The 25917-nt window shown below is 43.6% G+C and overlaps 1 protein-coding gene across 2 annotated transcripts; it reads right to left on the bottom strand.

Moving 5' to 3' along the window:
• Window positions 1-1726: 1726 nt before the first annotated feature.
• Window positions 1727-25415, bottom strand: LOC310675308 (opsin-5-like). 2 transcript variants are annotated; one of them, XM_083435635.1, is made up of 7 exons: window positions 25190-25415; window positions 17964-18116; window positions 12247-12366; window positions 10817-10987; window positions 4504-4838; window positions 3185-3429; window positions 1727-2286 (listed from the first exon to the last, which is right to left on the bottom strand). In XM_083435635.1, exons 2-7 carry the CDS (start codon window positions 18091-18093, stop codon window positions 2211-2213), a joined length of 1077 nt encoding a protein of 358 aa, XP_083291761.1. In that variant the 5' UTR covers window positions 18094-18116; window positions 25190-25415; the 3' UTR covers window positions 1727-2210. The 2 variants fall into 2 exon arrangements, with proteins under 2 accessions (XP_083291761.1, XP_083291760.1); XM_083435634.1 differs by lacking the exon at window positions 1727-2286 and having other exon boundaries at window positions 3027-3429.
• Between the last annotated feature and the right edge of the window lie 502 nt (window positions 25416-25917).

Raw genomic sequence — 25917 nt, 5'->3', positions numbered from 1 at the left:
AAAATTTACCAGCTTGTGTAATTTTGTATCAAAAGAGAAAACTGATTTTTAATTAAACTTCTATAAAAATAACATAATGTGTTACTTTTTATTTCTTATGCGGTTCTGTTAAACAAATGCAACATACCATAGCTCATCTATGTGTTTCGTACAAGATATCAGGTGCCCCAAGAGTGTGGGGGGGGTGGAGGCAGGAGACCGGGAGTGACCCAGGAGAGGGGACCAGTGATGGGGACGGGGAGTTGGTGCTGCCTGACAGAGGAGGACAGGCCAGATGTGGAAGAAGAAGAAGAAGAAGAAGAAGAAGAAGAAGAAGAAGAAGAAGAAGAAGAAAGGGTATATTAAATTTTGCTAACCTTTCACTGCTTAGCACAGATGTTCATGGGAACATCAAAGAAACGTCAAAGAAAACATTCATCAAACGTGTTCTAATTTCTTTGAGGACCTGTTTTCTTAAATGAAAGTTTTGGCAAAGATGGCAATAAAAGAACCTTCCCACATCTGTACTAAATCTGGTGAATGCTTTAACATGTAAAAGGTAAAGGTAAAAGGACCCCTGACCATTAGGTCCAGTCATGGCCGACTCTGGGGTTGCGGCGCTCATCTCGCTTTATTGGCCGAGGAAGGTAAATGCCGTTTACCTTCCTGCAGTACCTATTTATCTACTTGTACTTTGATGTGCTTTCGAACTGCTAAGTTGGCAGGAGAGGAAGAAGAAGAAGAAGAGTTTGGATTTGATATCCCGCTTTATCACTACCCGAAGGCGTCTCAAAGCGGCTCACATTCTCCTTTCCCTTCCTCCCCCACAACAAACACTCTGTGAGGTGAGTGGGGCTGAGAGACTTCAGAGAAGTGTGACTGGCCCAAGGTCACCCAGCAGCTGCAGGTGGAGGAGCGGGGAAGTGAACCTGGTTCCCCAGATTACGAGACTACCGCTCTTAACCACTACACCACACTGGCTCTGGGACACCACACTGGAGCAGGGACCGAGCAACAGGAGCTCTTTGGTTTAACCCACAGCGCCGCTCGCGTCCCTTGCTTTAACATGTAGTTACTTTTTAAAAGAAAGCCATCTAATAACACCATTTTCACACTATCTGCCTCACGGTAATAAATCATCCATACATGGTGCTGCAGTCTCAGCAATCTACGTACCTAGAGCAGGAGGCAATCAATATTGCTCCAGATCTAAAGTGGGATGTGGTTTTGAGAAGGAACTCTGAAAGGATGGATCCTTAGCCCTCAATCCAGCACCTTTCTGATGTGCTGCCCCGCTTGCATGGCGCACAGCCCAGAAGCTCCAAGGGACTAAATGGCCATCCCCTCAGCAGCACTTTAGTGCACAGAGAGACCTCTTTCCTGGACTGGAGAAAAGTACTTGCTGCAGAAGGCATGGGAGGAGCCACACAGCAACAAATTTTGAATCACTACTTCTACTCATATCTTGAACATGTTGCATTGCAATTTTCTTATTGTTCTGCAAGTACATATTCATAGATATTATATATTTTCTACGGCAAATGAAGACTATGACTATGAACACACCACCAGCTTAAAACACAGTCAAGTTGGACCTTTCCTCCCCTTTGCTGTGTCTCTAATCTCATGTTCTGTTCACGTCAGCGGGTGAAGAGGGAACATAGATGTCCTTTTCAAATTGGATCAAAGGTGGTAGGACACATAAAAACACAGTATTTCTCAAGGAACTACCAGTTAGAAGTGAAGTCATGTGTGCACAGCAACACAAATTACTGGAGGGAGCAACCGGATGCCCAGTAAGTGGGAGTGAGCCAACAGCCCACACAGAGAGACACCCATTACTCTTGCAATTCTGTTTAACAATTTTCAACTCAATAAGAAACACACATCGTAAACAATCTTTCTGCGGGGGCTGACCTTCAGTCATTTGCCCAATGAAGTCTGCTGCTTATGTATGACTGTTGCTGACCAGAGTGAATATATTTTAATGAATGAAAGCAGAGCAGAGCAGATGTCAACCTTGTCAATGGCAAGCACTTTGCAAGAATGAAGCTTGTGTTTACATTCTTATACACAAACAAAACGATTATTTGTTTTTTGGGGGGGGATCTTTCACTTGGCATGGAAAAATGCATGCAAACAAAAGCACAGCAAAATAGAGCTAAATTAATGTTAAATGTTGCAAAGGAAGCAATTAAGAAAAGAGTTGCTTGGTAGGTTAAAATTACTGTTTACAGAGTTTCTTCGCTGTCCAGTTGAGTTTCATTAATTACTTCAGAATTGTTATCTGCAGAAATTGTATATGGCCTATGGGAAGAAATAAAATAATGTCATATGACCTTGATGTCATATTAATCTTGATTAATGTTAAATAATAAATAAGGTGTTCACCCAGACTTCTCCTCCCTCTTTAGATTGCACAACTGAATCCCAAGTAATATCTGAGTACAGTCAAGGAAAATGAGTGTGTATTTATCAAATGGCCCACAAAACTGCTATCTTGAGACACCTAAAATCTGAATACATGTTAAAACAACTAAAATACAGGAGTATCTCATGTAAATACAGCATTTCCATATGTTAAAACACAGAACTCGAACAGAATTGGGTAAAAAATTAATGCGGAATAGAAAAACCTCCTGCCCATAAGATTAACTTACTTTCTACAGCTTTTGTTGTTGTTGTTAAGCACTTTTTCCTCCTCCACTGATCCTGATACCAGAAGTATATTCAGCTGGATGAATAGTGCTTGGGGTGGAGGAAGGAATATGTTGGGGGGGGGTATGTTTGCATTCCTTAAATGCTAATCCTCGCCCTCAATATATGAATTATTGGGCCTTCCATCACTTCAAGTTTGGTCCCTGGCTCATATTGTTGTCATGTTACATCCCCATGTATTTTCAGAAATAGGTGTCAATCCCACAAGTCCTACATGCCTTTGGGAAAGTACTGTTTCATGCCACCCCAGCCTCCGAGCAGTGAGAGATTCCAGGGGTCCTGAGCCTTTGCCTTCCCTGGAAGGAGGAGATGTGAAGACTGTAGCGTCTTTATGCTATTTGGGTTATTCCTACATATATACAACCCTTACTAGATCCAGGACCCGTAATCTAGAAGGGACTCAGGTTTCAAACAGACTGACCCCCCAAACTCACACCAGTACTCTGACAACAGCATGCAGAAATTGGCCACTTCTGAAAAAACATACTGGGATCTCTTTAAGGAGGTTTTCTTCTGCAGTGGCTTGAGAGGACATGGCCGGCAACAGGCAGATTTGCAGTCAATGACTTGGTAAATGACAGGGTTGTACATAGCGGCAGACTTTGCAAGTAAGGTTGGGATCACAGAAACTTTGATGGGAACTGAATTTGGCCTTCCAAACGCTGACCACACGGAGACAACTGCATAGGGTATCCAAGCAATTAGGAATCCTGCACAGATCAACATCGCCACCTGGTGAGAAGATTCATTTCATGAAATGATAAGGATAAAACCCCACTTAGTATAATAGACATATGAATATACTGTACATTGTGAGCTGTATAACAAAAGGCAGTTACTCTGAAGCAAACAGATTTTGGTTTTTTTCACATTGAGAAAACCAGAACACATTTATTTAAGTTTTGGCATTTATATTCAGATCTATTTCCACTTGGTATAACACAGACATTCTTTTAGCAGACATCTATGCTTAAGGTTAAGAATAAGATAAAAAATATATATAACAGAGGCAAAAATTAGAATGGAAGGACTCCACTGAAGGTTAGGGCTAATTCACACAATACTGCAACAGCCTCTGTCTTCTTCCATGATGCTCCAATAATAGGCAGGCGAATCACATGGATGTGGCAGATTGTATGATATTTTCCCATCCACCCATCACCCTCTATGGGGTACGGGTGGGAGGGAGACATACCGTTCACCCCATGGATGGTGAATAATCCGCCAGTCATGCTTGGAGAAGGCCCTCTGAAATCCATGGACATGGCTAGCCCAAGTCGAGTGACTTCTATTCTGTGTGTGATTTAGGTAAAGGTAAAGGGACCCCTGAGCATTAGGTCCAGTCGTGGACGACTCTGGGGTTGCAGTGTTCCTCTTGCTTTATTGGCTGAGGGAGCTGGCATACAGCTCCTGGGTCATGTGGCCAGCATGACTAAGCCGCTCCTGGCGAACCAGAGCAGTGCGCGGAAGCACTGTTTACCTTCCTGCCGGAATGGTACCTATTAATCTACTTGCACTTTGTGCTTTCGAACTGCTAGGTTGGCAGAAGCAGGGACCAAGCAATGGGAGCTCACCCTGTCGCGGGGATTCGAACCGCCAACCTTCTGATCGGCAAGTCCTAGGCTCTGTGGTTTAACCCACAGTGCCATCCGCGTGATTTAGATGGATACAAAACTGTGATTTGGACATAACAGCGCACAAAAATATGCCTATACTCTCTGGGTGAGCAGGCAAAAGTTTGATTGAACTTTTATCCTTCAGTCCAAGCAGATGACTTCTAAAAACCACTGGGAGTCCTGTACCCACCTTAGTTAACTTCATTTCCAGCACATGGGTTTTTTGAATCCTGGTGTCATAATGAGCTACTTCTTTTGTGGATGACTTGACCTTTGCTATTATTTTAATATAGGAAAACATGATCACTGCAGTTGGGAATAAGAGACAGAAGAAAAGGATATTCATAATAAAAGCCTGTCCAGCCACAGAACCTTGAGCCAGCCACCAGTCCAGGGTGCACGAGGTCCCAAATGGTTCTGGAGCATAATTTCCCAAGCCAGCAAATGGTATTGTTGCCCAAAACGTGGCATAGGACCAGATTATTCCCAAGCAGATAAAGGCGTGGCATCTCTTTAGCCAAGTACCTAGAAAAGAATAAATGTATTATTGCTAAGTAAATGCTAAAAACATGCCTATGCAATAAATATACAGTGTTACCTCGGGTTACATATGCTTCAGGTTACATACACTTGAGGTTACAGTCTCTGCTAACCCAGAAATAGTGCTTCAGGTTAAGAAGTTTGTTTCAGGATGAGAACAGAAATCGTACTCTGGCGACGCAGCAGCAGCGGGAGGCCCCTTTAGCTAAAGTGGTGCTTCAGGTTAAGAACAGTTTCAGGTTAAGTACGGACCTCCGGAACGAATTAAGTACTTAACCTGAGGTACCACTGTACATGTACACCTGTGAGTAATCCAATTTATCAGACCTTTTAAAAGTCCCTGGGAGAATGTTTAAATTACCAACCATGGAGGTTTGGCATAATTGTACGGGCCCTTCCCATTGATCTCGGTGCCCTCCTCATATGGCAGTGACCCCATGAAAACACAGGGCTGTAGCTGGGGGGGGGGTGAGGAAGGCCCCCGCTAGGCAGGCGAGGGGCGCGTGTACAAAATTGGCTAAAATATGTCCATAAATACATCTATAAATAAAAAATATTGATTAGTGTGTGAGCAACTGAAGTGTGTGAGGAATTGAATGGATGGAGAGGGGGTTGGAGGAGAGGCAGAAAGAAGAGCTAATTTGTCCGTGTCTGGGGGGCGCAATCTGGATGGTTCTGCCAGGGGCGCAAGATCACAACCCCCACACATTAGGCTCCTTCCACATCTATTGTGGAATTGCTGCTCTTTGCATACTTGCACTTTACAGGGAATCTGCATGACATTATGTTGTTTAGTCGTTTAGTCGTGTCTGCCTCTTCGTGACCCCCTGGACCAGAGCACGCCAGGCACTCCTGTCTTCCACTGCCTCCCACAATTTGGTCAAACTCATGCTGGCAGCTTCGAGAACACTGTCCAACCATCTCATCCTCTGTTGTCCCCTTCTTGTGCCCTCCATCTTTCCCAACATCAGTGTCTTTTCCAGGGAGTCTTCTTTGTGCTGGTCCCGGGGGGGGGGGGGTTACCATGCGGCGTGGTCTGAGTCCAGGTCGAGAGTATGGAGGCTGTCCGTCAAGGGTGAAGTGGGGTCCAAGGCCAGGAGCCGGGCGTGGTCAGGCACTCTGGAAGAGCAGGACAGGGTGCCAGCAGGAACAGGTTACCAACGATGTTGCTCCCACAACCTGGGACTGGGCTGACTGGCCTTTATCTCCTCTGAGGCATAGGGCAGTCCCGGCCCACAGGTGACTCGCCTCTCCTGGCCCGGAGGCGAGCACTCCTCCTGCGAGAACTTAGTTCCCTCCGCCTCTCTGCCCTGAGCCTCTGCAGCTCAGGAGAGGCTGGAGGGTTACTGGACCCAGAGGCAACCTCACCTTCCCCTGACAGGGCTGATAGTGGAGCACCTGCAGGCAATGGGTCCCCGATCACCTCCGGAGCCAGAGTGGATTCAGCTGGTGTCTACTCCTAAGGATGCGGCACAGGTGAGGGCCCTTCAGGTTCAAGCCCCAGCCCTGGCTCAGCCGGCCCTGGCAGTGCAGGCTGGGGTTCCTCAGGTTCAGCCTCTGAATCCAATTCCCAGGCCATCACACTTCTCTTCTCATGAAGTGGCCAAAGTATTGGAGTCTCAGCTTCAGGATCTGTCCTTCCAGTGAGTGCTCAGGGCTGATTTCCTTCAGAATGGAGAGGTTTGATCTTCTTGCAGTCCATGGGACTCTCAAGAGTCTCGTCCAGCACCATAATTCAAAAGCATCAATTCTTCGGCGATCAGCCTTCTTTATGGTCCAGCTCTCACTTCCATACATGGAATGGGATGGTTTTCGTTGCTACCTCCTGTATAATGTTGAGAGCCTCCATCCATAGTTCTTCAGGCACTCTGTCCAGCAAATCTAAATCCTTAAACCTGTTCCTCACTTCCACTGTGTATTCATTTTTTTTAAAAAAAGTAATATTTATTAGATGTTTAATAGTTACAGAAAGAAAAATGGTAAAAAAAGAAAAGAAAAACAGTAAAAAAATTAACAAACAATACATCAAAAATAGAAAGAAAAAACAGTACAACAAAACAACAAGAAAAAACAAAAACATTTAAAAACACATCCAAATTTCATATCTTTATCTTTCATTTGCTTGTTTCCTCGACTTCCTCGCGCCTCCCTTTTTTGTATTCTAGTTCAAATTAGCTGGTTCAGCAAATCCTTTCCCTCTTTCTCAATTTTTGTTCTATAATTTATCTTAACACAGTTTAACTTTAAATTTTCCACTTTAGCCCATTAACAATCAATTTTTATATAATTCTTAATAACACTTCTGCTAAAACCATATAACTTCATTCCAGTATTCTTCTAACATTCATTAATTTTACAATATTTCTGTAAATATACTTTAAATTTTTTCCAATCTTCTTCCATCGACTCTTCTCCCTGGTCTCGGATTCTGCCAGTCATTTCTGCCATTTCCATTGTCCAAATTATATGCCTTGATAATAATGGAGCCAATCTCTCACTCTATTTTTCAATTTTTCAAAACTCTGCAGTTTTAGCCTGTCTCCCTCTTGCTCCAGAATTTCCCAATACTTCAGCCATTTGGCCTCCATATTTAGTTTTTTCAATGCCTTCGCTTCCATTGGTGACAACCATCTTGGGGTTTTGTTTTCTAGCAAGTCCTTATACCTTATCCAAACATTAAACAATGCTTTTCTAATAATGTGATTCTTAAAGGCCCTATGAACTTTAACCTTGTCATACCACAAGTATGCATGCCAGCCAAATACATTGTTAAAACCTTCCAGATCCAAAACATCAGTGTTTTCAAGAAGCATCCATTCTTTCAGCCAGCAAAATGTGGCTGATTCATAATAGAGTTTAAGGTCTGGCAGGGCAAATCCACCTCTTTCTTTAGCATCTGTTAATATCTTGAATTTTATTCAAGGTTTCTTGCCCTGCCAGACAAACCTGGAGATATCTCTCTGCCACTTCTTGAAACAGTCCATTTTGTCCACTATTCGCAGTGTTTGAAACAAAAACAGCAACCTTGACAATACATTCATCTTTATGACAGCGATTCTACCTAGCAGTGATAATTTTAGATTTGACCATACTTCTAAATCCTTTTTCACTTCAAACCAGCATTTTTCATAATTGTCCTTAAACAAGTTCACATTTTTCGCAGTCATATTAACCCCCAAATATTTCACTTTCTTGGCCAATATTAGTCCTGTCTCCTTTTGAAACTTTTCTCTCTCCATCGCAGTTAAGTTTTTCTCTAAAACCTTGGTTTTCATCTTATTTAACTTAAAGCCTGCTACCTGACCAAAATCTTGAATTAATTCCAATGCTCTTTTAGTACTAGATTCTGGCTCCTGTAAAGTTAGTACCAAATCGTCAACAAATGCTTTCAATTTGTACTGTTTAGCCCCAACTTGTATACCTTTAACCAGTTGGCCCCTTCTTATCATGTTTAGCAAAACCTCCAGGACCAATATAAAGAGCAGTGGAGAGATTGGGCACCCTTGTCGCGTTCCTTTCTCAATCTTAAACTCTTCCGTCACCACATTATTCACAATTAGTTTGGCCTAATTGTGTATTCATGAGGGATTTGAATACCGGCCCAGTGGTATTTCCTACTTTCTTCAGTTTAAGCTTGAATTTTGCTATAAGAAGCTGATGATCTGAGCCACAGTCCGCTCCAGGTCTTGTTTTTGCTGACTGTATAGAGCTTCTCCATCTTTGGCTGCAGAGAATATAATCAATCTGATTTCGATGCTGGCCATCTGGTGATGTCCATGTGTAGAGTCGTCTCTTGTGTTGTTGGAAAAGCGTGTTTGTGATGACCAGCTTGTTCTCTTGGCAGAACTCTATTAGCCTTTGCCCTGCTTCGTTTTGAACTCCAAGGCCAAACTTGCCAGTTGTTCCTTTTATCTCTTGACTCCCTATTCCAATCCCCTATAATGAGAAGAACATCCTTCTTTGGTGTCATTTCTATAAGGTGTTGTAAGTCTTCATAGAATTGGTCAATTTCAGTTTCTTCAGCACCAGTAGTTGGTGCATAAACTTGGGTTAAGGTAAAGGTATGGGCCAGTCATGTCCGACTCTAGGGTTGTGCGCCCATCTCACTTAAGAGGCCGGGGGCCAGCGCTGTCCGGAGACACTTCCGGGTCACGTGGCTAGCGTGACGAAGCTGCTCTGGTGAACCAGCACCAGCGCAGCACACGGAAACGCCGTTTACCTTCCCGCTATAAAGCGGTACCTATTTATCTACTTGCACTTAAGGGTGCTTTCGAACTGCTAGGTGGGCAGGAGCTGGGACCGAAAGACGGGAGCTCACCCCGCCGCGGGGATTCGAACCGCCGACCATGCGATCGGCAAGCCCTAGGCACTGAGGTTTTACCCACAGCGCCACCCTGACAAACTTGGGTTACTGTGATGTTAAAAGGTCTGCCTTGGATTCGTATCGAGATTATTCTATCATTTTTGAGATTGCATCCCAGTACAGCTTTCGCCACTCTTTGTTGACTATGAGGGCCATTCCATTTCTTTTACGGGATTCTTGCCCACAGTAGTAGATATGATGGTCGTCCGAACTGAATTCGCCCATTCCTGTCCATTTTAGTTCACTGGTGCCCAGGATGTCAATATTTATTCTTGCCATCTCATTTTTGACCACATCCAACTTACCCAGGTTCATGGTTCTTACATTCCAGGTTCCTATGCAATATTTTTCTTTACAGCATTGGACTTTCCTTTCGCTTCCATGCATATCCGCAACTGAGCGTCCTTTCGGCTTTGGCCCAGCCGCTTCATCAGCTCTGGATCTACTTGTACTTGTCCTCCGCTCTTCCCCAGTAGCATGTTGGACGCCTTCTGACCTGAGGGGCTCATCTTCCAGTGTCATAACTTTTACATGCCTGTTGCCTTTGTCCATGGAGTTTTCTTGGCAGGGATACTGGAGTGGCTTGCCGGTTCCTGCTCCAGGTGGATCACGTTTGGTCAAAACTCTCCACTATGACCTGTCCATCTTGAGTGCCCTGCTTGGCATAGTTCATAGCTTCTCTGAGTTATTCAAAGGGGGCATGACATTATACTGTAAGCTAAATGTGGCCCCTCAGGTTTTGCCCCTTTTGCTTCCTCTTCTTTTCAGAGCTTACGAAATCTGCCTTCTTAAACTGGAGGGTTAAAGTGAGTCAGGGCACAGCTATCCCATTACTTTTCAGCTAGAGAGGAGCTCAGACATGGGCTCTATAGATTTCCGATCTCTATGATCTGTCTGTCGCCTTCAGGTAACATTGCCTTCACACCCTTTTAAATATTCTTTTAAATCAGTTGCATTGCATCCAAATCAGGATCTGGACCAGCCGTGAGATGAGTAGCAGTGTTTGGCCCTTTCCCTAATGCCGGGATCCTGGCAAAAAATCTCTCTCTTGTGCATGCACGCACTCACACTTGAACAAACACATACCCAGGCTGGAGAAAAGGCTCAGAGTGGAACTGCTCAGAGTTTCCACGTGGGTGGAAATAGATCTGGATTGTGTTTTATCTGGGTCTGTGATATTGTTGGCCAGATATTTTCTAAAAACTTTTTATATCTAAGATTTAAGAAATCTTTTCTAGTTTATTATGCCTAACTGTATAGTTTTCGGATTTCTTGTCTGCTTTTTAATTTCTATCCATCTTATCCAACTCATAGCAGTCACTCAAAATTCTAATTCTAAAGTAATTATAACACTACATTATGTTTAACTAACCATCTGACTATTCAAATGACTTTAGACCTCCTGGTGTTTTCTACATCAATTTTATGAGCACAAAGGGATTTTTATTAATTCTTGCTCATTTACAAGGACACAATTCTTGGATGACATTCCTCTGAACAAAAGTTTGCGGCTTAAATTGATGGAAAGAGAAATTTACTCTCTAGTTTCCAAAATAAAGGAGGGACGTTAATCTTCCCCACCCCACCCCACCCCACTTACCATACGATAAGTAGCAGATTTTGAAATATCTATCCAGGCTGACTGCTGTCATGGTGATAAGACTTCCGATGCCAAAAAAGAAACCTGCCCATCCATACCAGCGGCAGGCACTCCAACCAAAAATCCATCGATGGGAGAAAAAGGCAATGATGCTGAAAGGCTTTCCCAGCACTGGAATGGAAAGCACAGAGTTCAATGATCTTGCACTGCCGCCCTCATAGCAGCATTTCAAGAAAGAGATGCGCGAAAGTGAACTTTTCAAGCAGCGCAAAACAGCATCTTCAAAAACAGAATGACATGGCAGGATTCGCAGAGTATAAACAGATCTGCCTTTTATGCAAATAAATTACTGAGAAGAACAACAACCAAAACCAACAACACTTCATGGATAATTATTCATTCTCAGGTCGAGATTAGTAAGCTAGAATGTTTTGCTGACATTCAGCTATTACATAGTTTCAGAACTCTGACGCTTGAATTCTAAACATTTTAATTTCCAAAACACATTTGACCAAGATGGGGTTCCAGGTGCAAGGTGGTATCTGATATCATTACCAATACATATTTATTTATCCCTAGCAGGATGCAAGGTGCTGTATATAGCATAGGGACAATGGAGAGGAGTTCAGAGGGGAACAGGGGCAATGGGAGGCAGCCCAGGCAAGGTCATGGAGACTGAGAGAAGTCTCCGGGAAAGAACTGCCATGCAGGGAGGAGCTGGAGGTTAGATAATTATATCTAACTATGATATTCCTAATACTGCTTTGCCAGAACAAATTTGCCTTCAAATATGAACCATGGCAGTTCTAGCTGCTGTTTTTGTTTTGAAAGTGTGAATTATGTGATTTCAATAAGTCACCTGAATATTAATGTAACTTAAGTGATATAAATTATTTCATTATTCCTGTTAAAATAAGGCTATATTTCTTCAGAACTGGATTTTTTTAAAATGAAAAATGTTGCAGAATGATGTCATGAGAACACACACTGTAGCTATCAGAGTGAATATGTACAGTGGGTTCAAGGAAGCACAGCAGATTTTGGTAAGAACATCTAAATTTGCAGGATTCCTCATTTCTGCTGTTTGTGAATTTCTCTCTCTCTCTCCCCTCTCTCTCTCTCACACACAATTTTCAATGTTTCTTAAAATAATAAATGATTAAATGTAAGGCTAAAAAGAAAACAAAACTGTCATGTTTAAGCAATCAATTTAACAATGTTGATCACTTATATGTTAGACCAAGTAACCTGTGGAAGTGCTAAACGTTTGGGCCTTTGAGTGTTGCTAATGATTTTCTATAATCATTACTCAAGGCAGAAATGATGCCAACCGAAATCTGAATGTGAAAACCATGTAGAATCCATGCCTGTCCATAGGAACAGGAACTATGGTAATATTTTCATTCTCAGCTCAGCTCAAGTTAAATTACCTGAAATACCCAGGTCGCACACTGCTAGATTGACAGTCATTATTTCAGCAGGCCTCAGCTTCTTTTTCCGTTGTGTAGACATATAAAGGACATATCCATTGCCTAAAGTGGACATAATCCCTGTAATGAAAAATCAAACAAAAATGGTGTCGGTGTACTCAAAAGAAACTTCAAAATATTTTCCCCAGATCTGAATTAATTTCTGCTCCACTTGCATACACAGCAATGAAAACGAACTGTAACAAGAATAGGATAAAGAGCTGGAGAGCTCAGCCATTGCCGTTCCCTTGACGTTCTTTTGCCACAAGATTCACCCCATGGCGCAACGAAATGAAGCTGCTTCACCATCATCACAGTATGGGCTCCAAAGGCCACATCAGATGTGACATCAATCTGCGCATGTCTAAAAATGCAAATGTTGTTGTGCAGTTGGAGAGGAGGGGGTGAACGCCAAAAAGGAAGTCCCCTTGGGGTACCTTGGGATGGGGGGGGGCAATAATTTTCATTGGAATGGCAGGGTGTGAGTTAAATACTAACCCTTTTGCCCCATTCACTGCGGTCCTGGACTGTGCCTCCCCACCCTCTCCAGGACAGCTCTTTGCACTGGAAAAACAGGGCATGCAAATTGCATCTACACAATTAGCACTGTATCAAGTGTGGACAAAGAGATGTCATCTTTGATGTGTTACTAATTTCAAGTCCCCTGAGGAAGGAGGTGCCCACTTCATTCCAGAAGAAGTTACACTAAAGACCTGTGTGAAAATCAAATTTCTGAAAGAGAAAGAGCCTCCTGCACAGAAGAATACTTTCCTAGGTTGTCTGGGTAAAGAGAGCTATTATCAAAGCATTTTAGATCTACGATGTAGATATGTTCTTAAAAGCTGTAACTGGCTCATATCTTGAATGTAACCATGGTGAGAAAACAGTATATGTGTATTTACACATAGGCAGGTCACAGTCCTAGGGAAAAACTACTGTTGCCTCCACTCCAATCTCTGAGCTGCGCAAGATCCCAGGGGGTCCAAGCGTTCCCTCAGGGTCCAGGTTTCCTTTGGGACAATGAGACACAGCAGAGACAATGGTGTCTGTAAGATATATGGTTTATTTACAAATACTGGTGTTCCCCCACTTGCACGTGGGTTGCGTGCTGGGCCCCTGAGTACCTAAGCAAAAATCATGTGAGGAGCACCCTCTGAAAAGCCTCTAAATGCCCATTTTTTGTCCTGCTTCCCAGCCTTCTCTCCCCAATCCAGACCAAAATATCTGGAGTTGAAGCTCTGGGGGCAGCTGGAGGCTGGAGGGTGTGCTGTTAGGCAGGGAGGCTGAGCAGCCTAAACAAAGCCTTGCTGTGCCTCTGGTCTCTTTGGGGCTTCCTCCGCCCTCGTGGACATCCTCATCCTTATTTAGCGCATATACATGGTTGCGTGCTATATGATCTATATGATCACATGTAAGGAGGGGGGCACCTGTATATACAACCTGAGCCTGCGATGGAGGGGTCCCCAGTGTTAACACCCCAAGAAGGTCCTGCTTCTCCCAGAGCCACAGCCTTGGGTCCCAGCAGAACTCAGGCCTGGCTCTGTCTCTGGCTTCCCAGGCTGCTGCTTTTGCCTCCAGCTTCTAGCTCATCTCCCTCCCCTCTTGACTCTGGCCTTTTGTCTTCCTAACAGACAGTGGAGGGAGGCACCCATTTGCCCTCTGGCACAGAGCCACTCCCTTTCTTTCCTTACCAACCCACACTTGGCAGGAAATTACCATGCTGGATCGAGGAATTAGAAAGGGGGCTCAGGCATATAGCCTAACCTCCTCCCCACAACTCATAACACTATTAATAAAATCATGAGACATAAAGCTTTTTGACCCTACAATGGATTCAATGGTAAAGTGTTCACAGAAGAAAACCTTGATGGAAAAAAGATTCACACTAATGGAAAGGCTGCTTAAATGAAAAGCACCCATTTTTGTTTTCTATTTTCATTGTGTCAAAAATTCGTCCACAGAATCAAGAAACCATTAATCATCAAGAAACCATTAATATTTCAAGAGATAATATTCAAATTCATCAATTTTTATTAGTTTCAATATTCAAAGGCGTGCAATAGAAATATATGGATTTGGGCTGTTTGTTGTTATCACTCCCCTCCCGTGGCCTCCAGTGTCTCTTCGCTTTCCTGTGATGCCTCTCCCCCCAGTTCTCTCTTATATCTTTGCCAGAATTTCGAAACTTCTTCAACAGATCTGAAGGTCTTCCTCCTGTCTTTAAATGTAAAGGAAATCCTCTCAGGGAATTCCCATTTGTACCTTACATGATTGCTCTTTAAGGCCTCTGTTATTGTCCTGTAATTCAGTCTCTTTTTAAGAAGTCTTTTTGGTATTTCTTTGTATATTATTATATTTCTCGTCAATCACCAGTTTCCTTTTCTGCAAAAATTTATCTTTCAGCAGTCTTGAATTCAAAAAGACCAGGCAATCTCCTGGTCCTTTGGTTGACTTGTTTGTTTTCCTGATCTTATTCTGAATATTTTATCTATATCTTGTAGCAATTCATCTTTTTGTACTCCTAGCCAACTGGTGAGCTCTTTTGATAGTTTAGCTTCTATATCTTCATCTTGAGTTTCTGGGTCACCTCTAAAGCACAGAATGAGTTCTCTTTGATGCATCTCAAGACTTGCAATCTGGTCTAATGTTTCCTCCTGCACTCTCTTTAATTCCGTCGTTTCCTCCATGATTGTATTCTGGACCCTCTTCAGGTCTTCATTCTCGTTATGGATCTTCTTAGTTATTTCTTTTGTGAGTTCCTCGTGCTTATTAGTTCTGGATTTTAGATCTTGAACAGTTTTCTCTGTTTCCATGTTCTTGATAGTCAAATATTTTAGCTGTCCAGATAGATCCATTATTAATTTGGAATTCTGTTCTATCTTGCTGCCCATATTATCAAGTTTGTCATTTATTGATTTATTCATTCCTATGATGAGCTCTCTTTGGTCTACATTGGCGTCTAGTTCAGCTGATTAATGTTTTGAGGCTACTGTGGAGGTCATTTGTGTGGCTTGGTTTTTCTTATTTGCCATTATGACTGTCTCTCTATGTACACACAAGTATAAACTTTGTCCCAGTCTTAGTTGACTCCTTTTGATTATTATTTACAGTTTTCCAACAAATATAATGAAATAAAATAAAAAGATTAAGAAAATATATAGACTTAAAACTAAAAATGAGCCTCAGTATCTGTACTTCCTTATTTTAGAGAGAACTGGGTGGGACTTGGTCAGTTAACTATCCCCCATTTGGGGTTACTAGATCTTAAATTCCAAATCCTTCCTTTAACAATGATAACTTGAGGAGCAATATATCACACCCCAATTAAATAAAAAGGGATTAATTTGTTTCTATTTGTACACCTTTATATCCGTTAAATTGCATAATACCAATGTATCAGATTTATCAGTTTATCAAATTATATCACTTTACAAACTTTGAGGGACCCATGCAATCAATTGCTTTTTACATTACATTATAGCATCAATGGTGCTATAATGGACTGCAAGAAGATCAAACCTCTCCATTCTTAAGGAAATCAGCCCTGAGTGCTCACTGGAAGGACAGATCCTGAAGCTGAGGCTCCAAGACTTTGGCCACCTCGTGAGAAGAGAAGACTCCCTGGAAAAGACCCTGATGTTGGGAAAGATGGAGGGCACAAGGAGAAGGGGATGACAGAGAACGAGATGGTGGGACAGTGTTCTCGAAGCTACAAACATGAGTCTGACCAAACTGCGGGAGGCAGTGGAAGACAGGAGTGCCTGGCGTGCTCTGGTCCAGGGGGTCACGAAGAGTCGGACACGACTAAACGACTAAACAAGAACAAATAGCATCATTATAAATCAACAGGCTCTTTGAATTCATACAGGTTAGTAAATGCTTATAAAATTGATTAATTGAGCATTCTTGTGGAATTTATTACTTGAACAGTCTTGTGGAATTGAATAGTAGATTCTGTTGTTGGGATGGATGGGATACTCTTATAGTCGTGAGGCAGATGGTATTGGTCTATATATATAAAAAAACCAATTTCTATCTTTGGAGGTGCAGTTGCCTTGTCCCTCCACTAGGTGTCCTTGCCGTCTTGGTTGTATCTCTTCACTCTGGCGTCGCCTTGGCCATGAAGCGACGTTTCCTCCTGTTTTCTGTTTTACAGCCAGCCGTGAGGAGGAGGAGGAGGAGGCGATGACTCAGCTTCTTGTCCCGGCCATTTTTCTTCACTTTGGGTCGCTGCTGGTCTCCCTTTCTCCCAGCCATTGTCCTCTCCCGTTTCCCACCTCTTTCCCCTCTGCTCCGCCGCCGCCGCCGCTGCCTTCGCCCTTCGGGGGATCCTTCGCTTTCCGGCTTCGTCCCTCCGCGCCGCGCTTCTTTCTCCCGATGCTTTATTTGCAAGGATATTTTCTGCATTTCTGCCCTTAATTCTGATAGGGGGGGGGGGTTCCGCCTGGTTTCCCTCCCCCCTCTTGCTACCGTTCCTTTGTCTTTATGCACAGTGTAAGTTGTAATAAAGAATTTTTCCGTCTCGGCTCTCTAGATTCTGATGTCTTCAGTCTTATTGCAGTGTAATTGCTGCAAGGTAATTTAAATTGCAGTTTGAACTGACGAGTTATGGCGGATCTCCTGATTCAGCTTTCTGTTTGAAAGTTTTGATATAGCCCGGGGCTTGTCCCCCTTGTCTTTATTTCTCGGAGAGTTGAGCGCTGCTCACTCGGGTCTTGGGGCGTCCCGGGACGGGGATGGCGGCGGCCCCCCCTCTCTTTCTCGCGCTGAGGCTGCAGAGCCCGTTCCTTCCTCTTCGCTTCCCTTCTTGTGCTCCAGGTTCTGGAAAATCGGGGAGCCCAACAAAGGGGCAGCTGCTTGCTTCTGACACGGCGGCAGCCCCTCAAGCCAGGAGGGCCAGGAGCATCGACTTGCCCCTTTCCATAGGAGGGCTTTACATGGTGCCTCTTGTGGATCAGGGCTTTCCCATTTGAGCCAAGGCTTGAAACCCTCGCATGTCTTCCTACAGGGCCGAGGCCACCGGCATCTGTCGGTAGAGCCCGAGACTCCTCATCTCAGGGTTGTGGGTTCAAGCCCCACGTTGGGCTCAAGATTGCATTGCAGGGGGTTGGACTAGATGACAGACTTTGGCTTGCATGACAAGGTTTCCTTTTCCTCTTCTTCCCCCTGCCTCCCTCTGTGCAGCTCAAAATCTGCTCCAGAGGCAGATTCTGCTCTAGGGCAGATTTGGGAGGTGCAGAGGGGGCTGTAGGGAGAGGAAAAGTACGCAAAGCTTTGCTGCACAAGCAGAGGGGCCTCCCCCCCCCCCAATGTTATGATAATTTGTAATTTCCCCCAATATGTGTTCTGTTATATTTATTGTTGTTGATTTGACATAATGTGAGCCACCTTGAGGCCCAATTTTAACAGATGAATGGCTTATGAAGCTTCCATTCGCAATACGTTTTGGAATCCCCAAACCATCTAATAACAGGGAAATGGCTATCATGAAGCTGCCAAAGGGGGGATAAAGGGGGGGTGGGGTCCCCCATCAGATTAGGGCGTGATGGAAATCAAAACTAATATTATCCACCCACACTTTATTTTCATGGTTGATACTTGGATATATCTCGTTCCTTTGCAGACATCCAGAGATAGTACTATACGGTATATTCACGGGAATAATTTGAGAATCTTACCAATTATTAATAAATAAAATCCAGCAACTATGTCAGCTTCTTTTGAGAGTTTTGATTCAAAGGGGTCTTCATGTTGCTCGTACGGAGGAAGAGAGCCATCTTCAGATGAGATATTTTGTTTTGAGTCCATTTCAGTCAAATAGAAATTAGTACCTGAGAAGTAGAATAATATTAATGACGCATACCTGGCACAATGCTACAAATCTAGAAAGCTTTTCAGTTATAAAAATGGGGAAATACCAAAACCTTATTCCTATTTGATGGAAGTTTTTAATGTGAAATGGCCACCTCTGATTTTGTTGGCTGCACCAACAGGGCACTTCTATGCACACTTACATGGGTGTAAGGGTCATTGAATGTGGAGGCTTACTTCTGAGTAGGCATGCTAAGCACTGCCCTGTTAATGGTCTGGTACTTACAAGATGTAACCACGTAACAATTTTAACGCAAAATTTATTCTTATAATTATTCATGTGCTGGGCAGGGGAATGGTCAGCTGGGGCGAACAAGCCTAATAATTAATAATATGGAAGTAAATGCAGTGGTACCTTACAGATGCTTCAGGTTACAGACGCTTCAGGTTACAAACTCTTCTAACCCAGAAATAGTACCTCAGGTTAAGAACTTTGCTTCAGGATGAGAACAGAAATTGCACGGCGGCAGCAGGAGGCCCCATTAGCTAAAGTGATGCTTCAGGCTAAGCACAGTTTCAGGTTAAGAACAGACCTCCAGAACGAATTAAGTTCTTAACCCGAGGTTACCACTGTAGTAGCAATAATACTGAGAGCTGCAGCTGCAGGCAGAAGGATGTCCCTTCCCTGCCTGTGCGCTGTGATTTCCACACCTCAAACATCCCTCCCAGGACACCATTGGGCTTCTGGAAAGCCTTCCGTGGGGAACCAGAATGGAGGACTTGTTTGAGGACAGATGGCTAAAGGTTGCGCCTCAGCCCACATTCCTTGAGAGTGCCAAGAGGAAGGAATCCCTGAAACACCATCAAAGATCTTCTTATTTTTTATTTAGGGTGCAATTCTACAGCTGCCCAAATGTATAAGGAATGCATCCAACAAATTTCAACGTTTTATATTGCTGTAACCTATTCTGGGACCTTACGGTGAAGGGAGGGTAAGAAATTGAATCTATGTACTACTCAGAGTCCCCTTCATGGATCACTGCCTTGCCGTGGCGAAGGCGCTTGAATAACTCAGAGAAGCTATGAGCTATGCCGAGCAGGGCACCCAAGATGGACAGGTCATAGTGGAGTTTTGACCAAACGTGATCCACCTGGAGCAGGAACCTGCAAGCCACTCCAGTATCCCTGCCAAGAAAACTCCATGGACAAAGACAACAGGCATATAAAAGTTATGATGCTGGAAGATGAGCCCCTCAGGTCAGAAGGCGTCCAACATGCTACTGGGGAAGAGCGGAGGACAAGTACAAGTAGATTCAGAGCTGATGAAGCGGCTGGGCCAAAGCCGAAAGGACGCTCAGTTGCGGATATGTCTGGAAGCGGAAGGAAAGTCCAGTGCTGTAAAGAAAAATATTGCATAGGAACCTGGAATGTAAGAACCATGAACCTGGGTAAGTTAGATGTGGTCAAAAATGAGATCGCAAGAATAAATATTGACATCCTGGGCACCAGTGAACTAAAATGGACGGGAATGGGCGAATTCAGTTCGGACGACCATCATATCTACTGCTGTGGGCAAGAATCCCGTAAAAGAAATGGAGTGGCCCTCAACAAAAGAGTGGCAAAAGCTGTAATGGGACGCAATCTCAAAAGTGATAGCATGATCTCGATACAAATCCAAGGCAGACTGTGATGGCCTGGGAATCTGATTCAGAGGCTGAACCGGAGGAATCCCAGCCTGCACAGGAGTCCCCGCCTCCAGGGCCGGCTGAACTGGGGCAGGGCCTTGATTCTGAAGTGCCTGCACCTGTGCCGGATCCTCAGGAGCAGGCACCAGGTGAATCCACTCTGGCTCCGGAGGTGGTTGAGGACTCAGTGCCTACAGGTGAGTCTCCCCCTGGGTACAGTAACCCTTCAGCCTCTCCTGAACTGCAGAGGCTCAGGGCAGAGAGGCGAAGGGAACTGGTTTCTCCCAGGAGGAGTGCTCGCCTTAAGGCCAGGAGAGGCAGGTCTCCTGGGGGCCAGGACTGCCCCTGGCCTCAGAGAAGATAAAGTCCAGTCAGCCCGGTCCCAGGTTGCGGGAGCAACGTTGTTGAAGAGCTGTTTCGGACAGCACCCAGTCCGGTTCCCCCAGAGTTTCTGTCCTTGCCCGGCTCCTTGCTGTGGACCCCGCTTTGCCCGTGGAGGACTGTCTGCCGACCCTCGACTCAGGTCCTGGACCTCGCCCCACGGTAACCTCCCCCCTGGACCAGCACACAGACCTTTTAACATCACAGTAATCCAAGTTTATGCACCAACCACTGGTGCTGAAGAAACTGAAATTGACCAATTCTATGAAGACTTACAACACCTTATAGAAATGACACCAAAGAAGGATGTTCTTCTCATTATAGGGGATTGGAATGCTAAAGTAGGGAGTCAAGAGATAAAAGGAACAACTGGCAAGTTTGGCCTTGGAATTCAAAACGAAGCAGGGCAAAGGCTAATAGAGTTCTGTCAAGAGAACAAGCTGGTCATCACAAACACTCTGTTCCAACAACACAAGAGACGACTCTACATGTGGACATCACCAGATGGGCAGCATCGAAATCAGATTGATTATATTCTCTGCAGCCAAAGATGGAGAAGCTCTATACAGTCAGCAAAAACAAGACCTGGAGCTGACTGTGGCTCAGATCATCAGCTTCTTATAGCAAAATTCAAGCTTAAACTGAAGAAAGTAGGAAAAACCACTGGGCCGGTAAGATACAATCTAAGTCAAATCCCTTATGAATACACAGTGGAAGTGAGGAACAGGTTTAAGGATTTAGATTTGGTGGACAGAGTGCCTGAAGAACTATGGATGGAGGCTCGAAACATTATACAGGAGGCAGCAACTAAAACCATCCCAATGAAAAAGAAATGCAAGAAATCAAAGTGGCTGTCCAACGAGGCCTTACAAATAGCGGGGGAGAGAAGGCAAGCAAAATGCGAGGGAGATAGTGAAAGATACAGGAAATTGAATGCAGATTTCCAAAAAATAGCAAGGAGAGACAAGAAGGCCTTCTTAAATGAGCAATGCAAAGAAATAGAAGAAAACAACAGAATGGGAAAAACCAGAGATCTGTTTAAGAAAATTGGAGATATGAAAGGAACATTTCGTACAAAGATTACCATAATAAAAGACAAAACTGGAAAGGACCTAACAGAAGTAGAAGACATGAAGAAGAGGTGGCAAGAATACACAGAGGAATTATACCAGACAGATATGGATGGCTCGTACACCCCAGGTAATGTGGTTGCTGACCTTGAGCCAGACATCCTGGAGAGTGAAGTCAAATGGGACTTAGAAAGCACTGCTAATAACAAGGCTAGTGGAAGTGATGATATTCCAGCTGAACTATTTAAAATTTTAAAAGATGATGCTGTTAAGGTGCTACACTCAAGATGCCGGCAAATTTGGAAAACTCAGCAGTGGCCAGAGGATTGGAGAAGATCAGTCTACATCCCAATCCCAAAGAAGGGCAGTGCCAAGGAATGCTCCAACTACTGCACAATTGCACTCATTTCACACGCTAGCAAGATTATGCTTAAAATTATAAAAGGCAGGCTTAAGCAATATGTGGACCGAGAACTCCCAGAAGTGCAAGCTGGATTTCGAAGGGGCAGAGGAACCAGAGACCAAATTGCAAACATGCGCTGGATTATGAAGAAAGCTAGAGAGTTCCAGAAAGACATCTACTTCTGCTTCATTGACTATGCAAAAGCCTTTGACTGTGTCGACCACAGCAAACTATGGCAAGTTCTTAAAGAAATGGGTGTGCCTGATCACCTCATCTGTCTCCTGAGAAATCTCTATGTGGGACAAGAAGCTACAGTTAGAACTGAATATGGAACAACTGATTGGTTCAAAATTGGGAAAGGAGTACAAGGCTGTATTTTGTCTCCCTGCTTATTTAACTTATATGCAGAATTCATCATGCGAAAGGCTGGGCTAGATGAATCCCAAACCGGAATTAAGATCGCTGGAAGAAATATCAACAACCTCAACATCCAAAAAACAAAGATCATGGCCACTGGGCCCATCACCTCCTGGCAAATAGAGGGGGAAGAAATGGAGGCAGTGAGAGATTTTACTTTCTTGGGCTCCATGATCACTGCAGATGGTGACAGCAGTCACGAAATTAAAAGATGCCTGCTCCTTGGGAGAAAGGCGATGGCAAACCTAGACAACATCTTAAATAGCAGAGACATCACCTTGCCAACAAAGGTCCGTATAGTAAAAGCCATGGTTTTCCCAGTAGTGATGTATGGAAGTGAGACCTGGACCATAAAGAAGGCTGATCGCCGAAGAATTAACGCTTTTGAATTATGGTGCTGGAGGAGACTCTTGAGAGTCCCATGGACTGCAAGAAGATCAAACCTCTCCATTCTGAAGGAAATCAGCCCTGAGTGCTCCCTGGAAGGATAGATCCTGAAGCTGAGGCTCCAATACTTTGGCCACCTCATGAGAAGAAAAGACTCCCTGGAAAAGACCCTGATGTTGGGAAAGTTTGAGGGCACAAGGAGAAGGGGACGACAGAGGATGAGATGGTTGGACAGTGTTCTCGAAGCTACAAACATGAGTCTGACCAAACTGCGGGAGGCAGTGGAAGACAGGAGTGCCTGGCGTGCTCTGGTCCATGGGGTCACGAAGAGCCGGACACGACTAAATGACTAAACAACAACAACAAAACTACTCAAAGTAGACCTATTGAAAATAACAGGTCTTAGTCATGTCTGTTGCAAGACCTGAAGTGGCTTTCCTTCCCATTCACTTCGATGGGAGCGATTTTTATTTTTTTAAGGGAGACACTGAAACAAAATGGGGGGGAAAGACCTGCTTGACTTTCACCGGGCTGGAAGTGGTGCTTTTCCACCAGAAAATCTTCTCTCTGCTATTTACCAAGGGTTTCCATACAGAGGGGGAAAAAAAACTTTCCAGCAGAATTGTTCAATCTATATGTTCAATCATTTAATAAATAGGTTCTTAGTTCTAGCTCTGAACGATATTCCAACTTGGGTGGAGGCAGGCAGACCCTTAAAGCTGATGGTAAAACATGAGAAGCACCAGCTCAAAGATATAATCAAATAATTATTAATTATAATAGTGAAGCCATGGATTTTATTATGCAGATGCAATTACCTGGCCATATTAGGAGACTTACATGCAAGAAAGTATTTTAGAACTCTTTATTTTATATAAGAATGGTTTTGTTGAGTTTTCTTTGAAAACACAGTACACCCTTTTGAGCTGTGTCCTTATTTGCCTGAAGAACTTGAAAGGGCAATGTAGGCAAAAACAAAACACTAAGTCCCAGTCCTGAAGAGCTTTCTGTGGTGGAGGAGAAGACGCAACAAGCAGAACGGAGGGACAGAAGGGTGTCAGCGGGGGATGCGAGCCAAGGAAGCCTTGGAAAGAACTTCCCCGACACTCTGCCCTGCATCCCGCTGTCCTGTATTAAAGATATTTAAATATCACATCCCAAGTTGGGCAAGGGAGGAAGCATAGTGAAAAGCTTAGATGTAGTATTTTACAAATATAGCGTAACAGCAGAAGGTAAATGCCTGTAGCATCTCTGGAGGTTTAGGGTTTGTTTGTTTTTTACCTTTTCTTATACAGTATCTACCAAACAAATGGCAGATTCTGCTGGTTTCTGTGGGTCAAGCAAGAAAGTGTGACAGGATGGACTTATATTTGAATGCAATACAGAAAAAATGTGAGAGAGAAAAGAGTGGACTCAATGGGTGGCTGGCCAGCCTTGGACTCCCTTTCGCTCAAAACAATTTAGCCCTGCGATTTAAGTAATGATTTTATGAATTCCACCCCACAGGATTTGGGTGGTTTTATATTGGACAACTTTGGAAGAGTTGAGTTGAGGACCACAGTGCTAGATTGCTGTCAGTGTCTAATAGGACAGCCTTCATCAACCTTTCCAGACCTGCCATTCCCATTTAACTCCCATCACCTGATACAGGAATTTTTATATTTTAGTTATGCATATTTGCCTTTTTCATTCTCTCTCTTTCTCCTGTTAAAGTGTAAAAAGACAAAGAAAAATAGTGGTTGTGACATGAATAAGATCCACCCCAAAATTAGACACAACTGAATGGTCACAACCCTCACACTAAAAGCTTATAAACTAAACTAAAGCACCTCCTTCACTTTCTTTATTGTCATATATTATTCAAGTTGCCTCCTGCCTAAATTATTGCCTGAAAAGGAAGAGAAGGGAATACCAGAGTAGCTCTTATTAACTTGAAATGCTGCTGCTAGCATTCCGGTTGTACTGTGGATCTTCACCTGGAATTCTTACCTTTTCTGAGAGATCAACAAAATAACATTTTGGTTCATTTAAAATTGAAAGAGGGGCACAAAATAGGACCTTTTGTTGCACCATCATCTTCTTTTGGGAGTATGTGAAGCTCTTCAACAGGTAAAATGGATAACTGGTTTTCAGTTAAAGCCATTTGAAAACCCCTAAAAGTGCAGGTGTTATTGTCAGATTAATGCTGCTGTAATCCAAATCTTTTGTACTTTAAATAAATATAACACATCGGCAAGTAAAAGATTCTAGACATGATAGCTGCAACAATCTGAACCCCCTATGAGTACATTATCTTTATTTTAAATAAGCCAATCAATTTTAATCTCAGTCTCTTGTTTTAAAGGTGCCTTGCAAGTTTCTTAAATCTCGTTTACTGAAATCACATTTACTTGAAAACAATGGGAACTAAATTTGACGGGATGATGCCCAAACATTGTAAATGGGGAACACCGATTCCATTGTGGAAGCCTAAAGGAGCATTAATAAAGGCAAGGATTCCTCAGCAAGCTTTCTATTTAGACTTGCAGCTCCAAAGATGTGACACACTGTCTTGTACAGATTGCAGCTGTACAAAAGCCCCTCCTTCCTTCAACTATGTATTCTCTTGTGGAGCAAGGCAATACCCAGACAACAAGAGTTATTCTTAAAATGACCTCATATTTCACACACACACACACACACGTGCAGAACCCTCAGATATACCCTTGAGCAAAAATGTTCTTAAAAGTTAGAAAAGAATTCGGAAATACCTGTGTCTTGAGTTTTGCACAGTACATCCCTCCAAGCTCTGCTCTTGGTTTCCAGATCAGAAGTAATTCCTTGACTACTGTCTATGCCGAATTGCGCTCTTTTCAGCGGAGATGTGGCAAGTGGTAGTCAAGAAGAGGAAAGGGCTTCCTCACAGCCTGGCAGGATGTGCTGTTCCCCATGGGCTGGCTGCTCCATCCCACCCGCCTTCCCCGCTTCCCACATGCTGGGGCTTGAGAGTCCGGCGTTTTAGCACCTGCTTGGAGCTCTTTCTCCATCTGGAGCAGCCCCTCCCCTTGGGAACCTGCCCAGTCAGAGCTCTGAGGAGCCAATGAGAGAACAAGAGGCAGGGAGAGATGCTGGGGAGGCTGCTTCAGTCCTGGATTTTGCCTGTGACTGGGGTGAAATTCCACATATAAATACTGGTATTCTCTTTTGCTGCTAGCTGCTGTTCATTTGCAAAAATTGATGCAGTTTTACTATGTCAAATTCAATAATTATTGGAAGGATCATGCAAATCTTGTTTGAATGAATCGTCTATTTTTGACTTATTTTTATTTTCAGGAGCCAACATTTCACAGATCTTGTCACCTTTCAAGCCAGAGGCTACGTGTTTAGAGACATAACCAAAACAACACATAGATTTCCATAGACCTAATTGAAAAGGTGAGGATTTTACATAGCCCAAAAGAGCCTCCCTTTAGCAGCGACAAGCAACACCGTTGATTTG

This window comes from Podarcis tiliguerta (genome assembly GCF_965153285.1).
Source record: "Podarcis tiliguerta genome assembly, chromosome: 3".
NCBI classification, from domain to species: Eukaryota; Metazoa; Chordata; class Lepidosauria; order Squamata; family Lacertidae; genus Podarcis; species Podarcis tiliguerta.
This window is presented reverse-complemented; position numbering and strand designations above follow the sequence as displayed.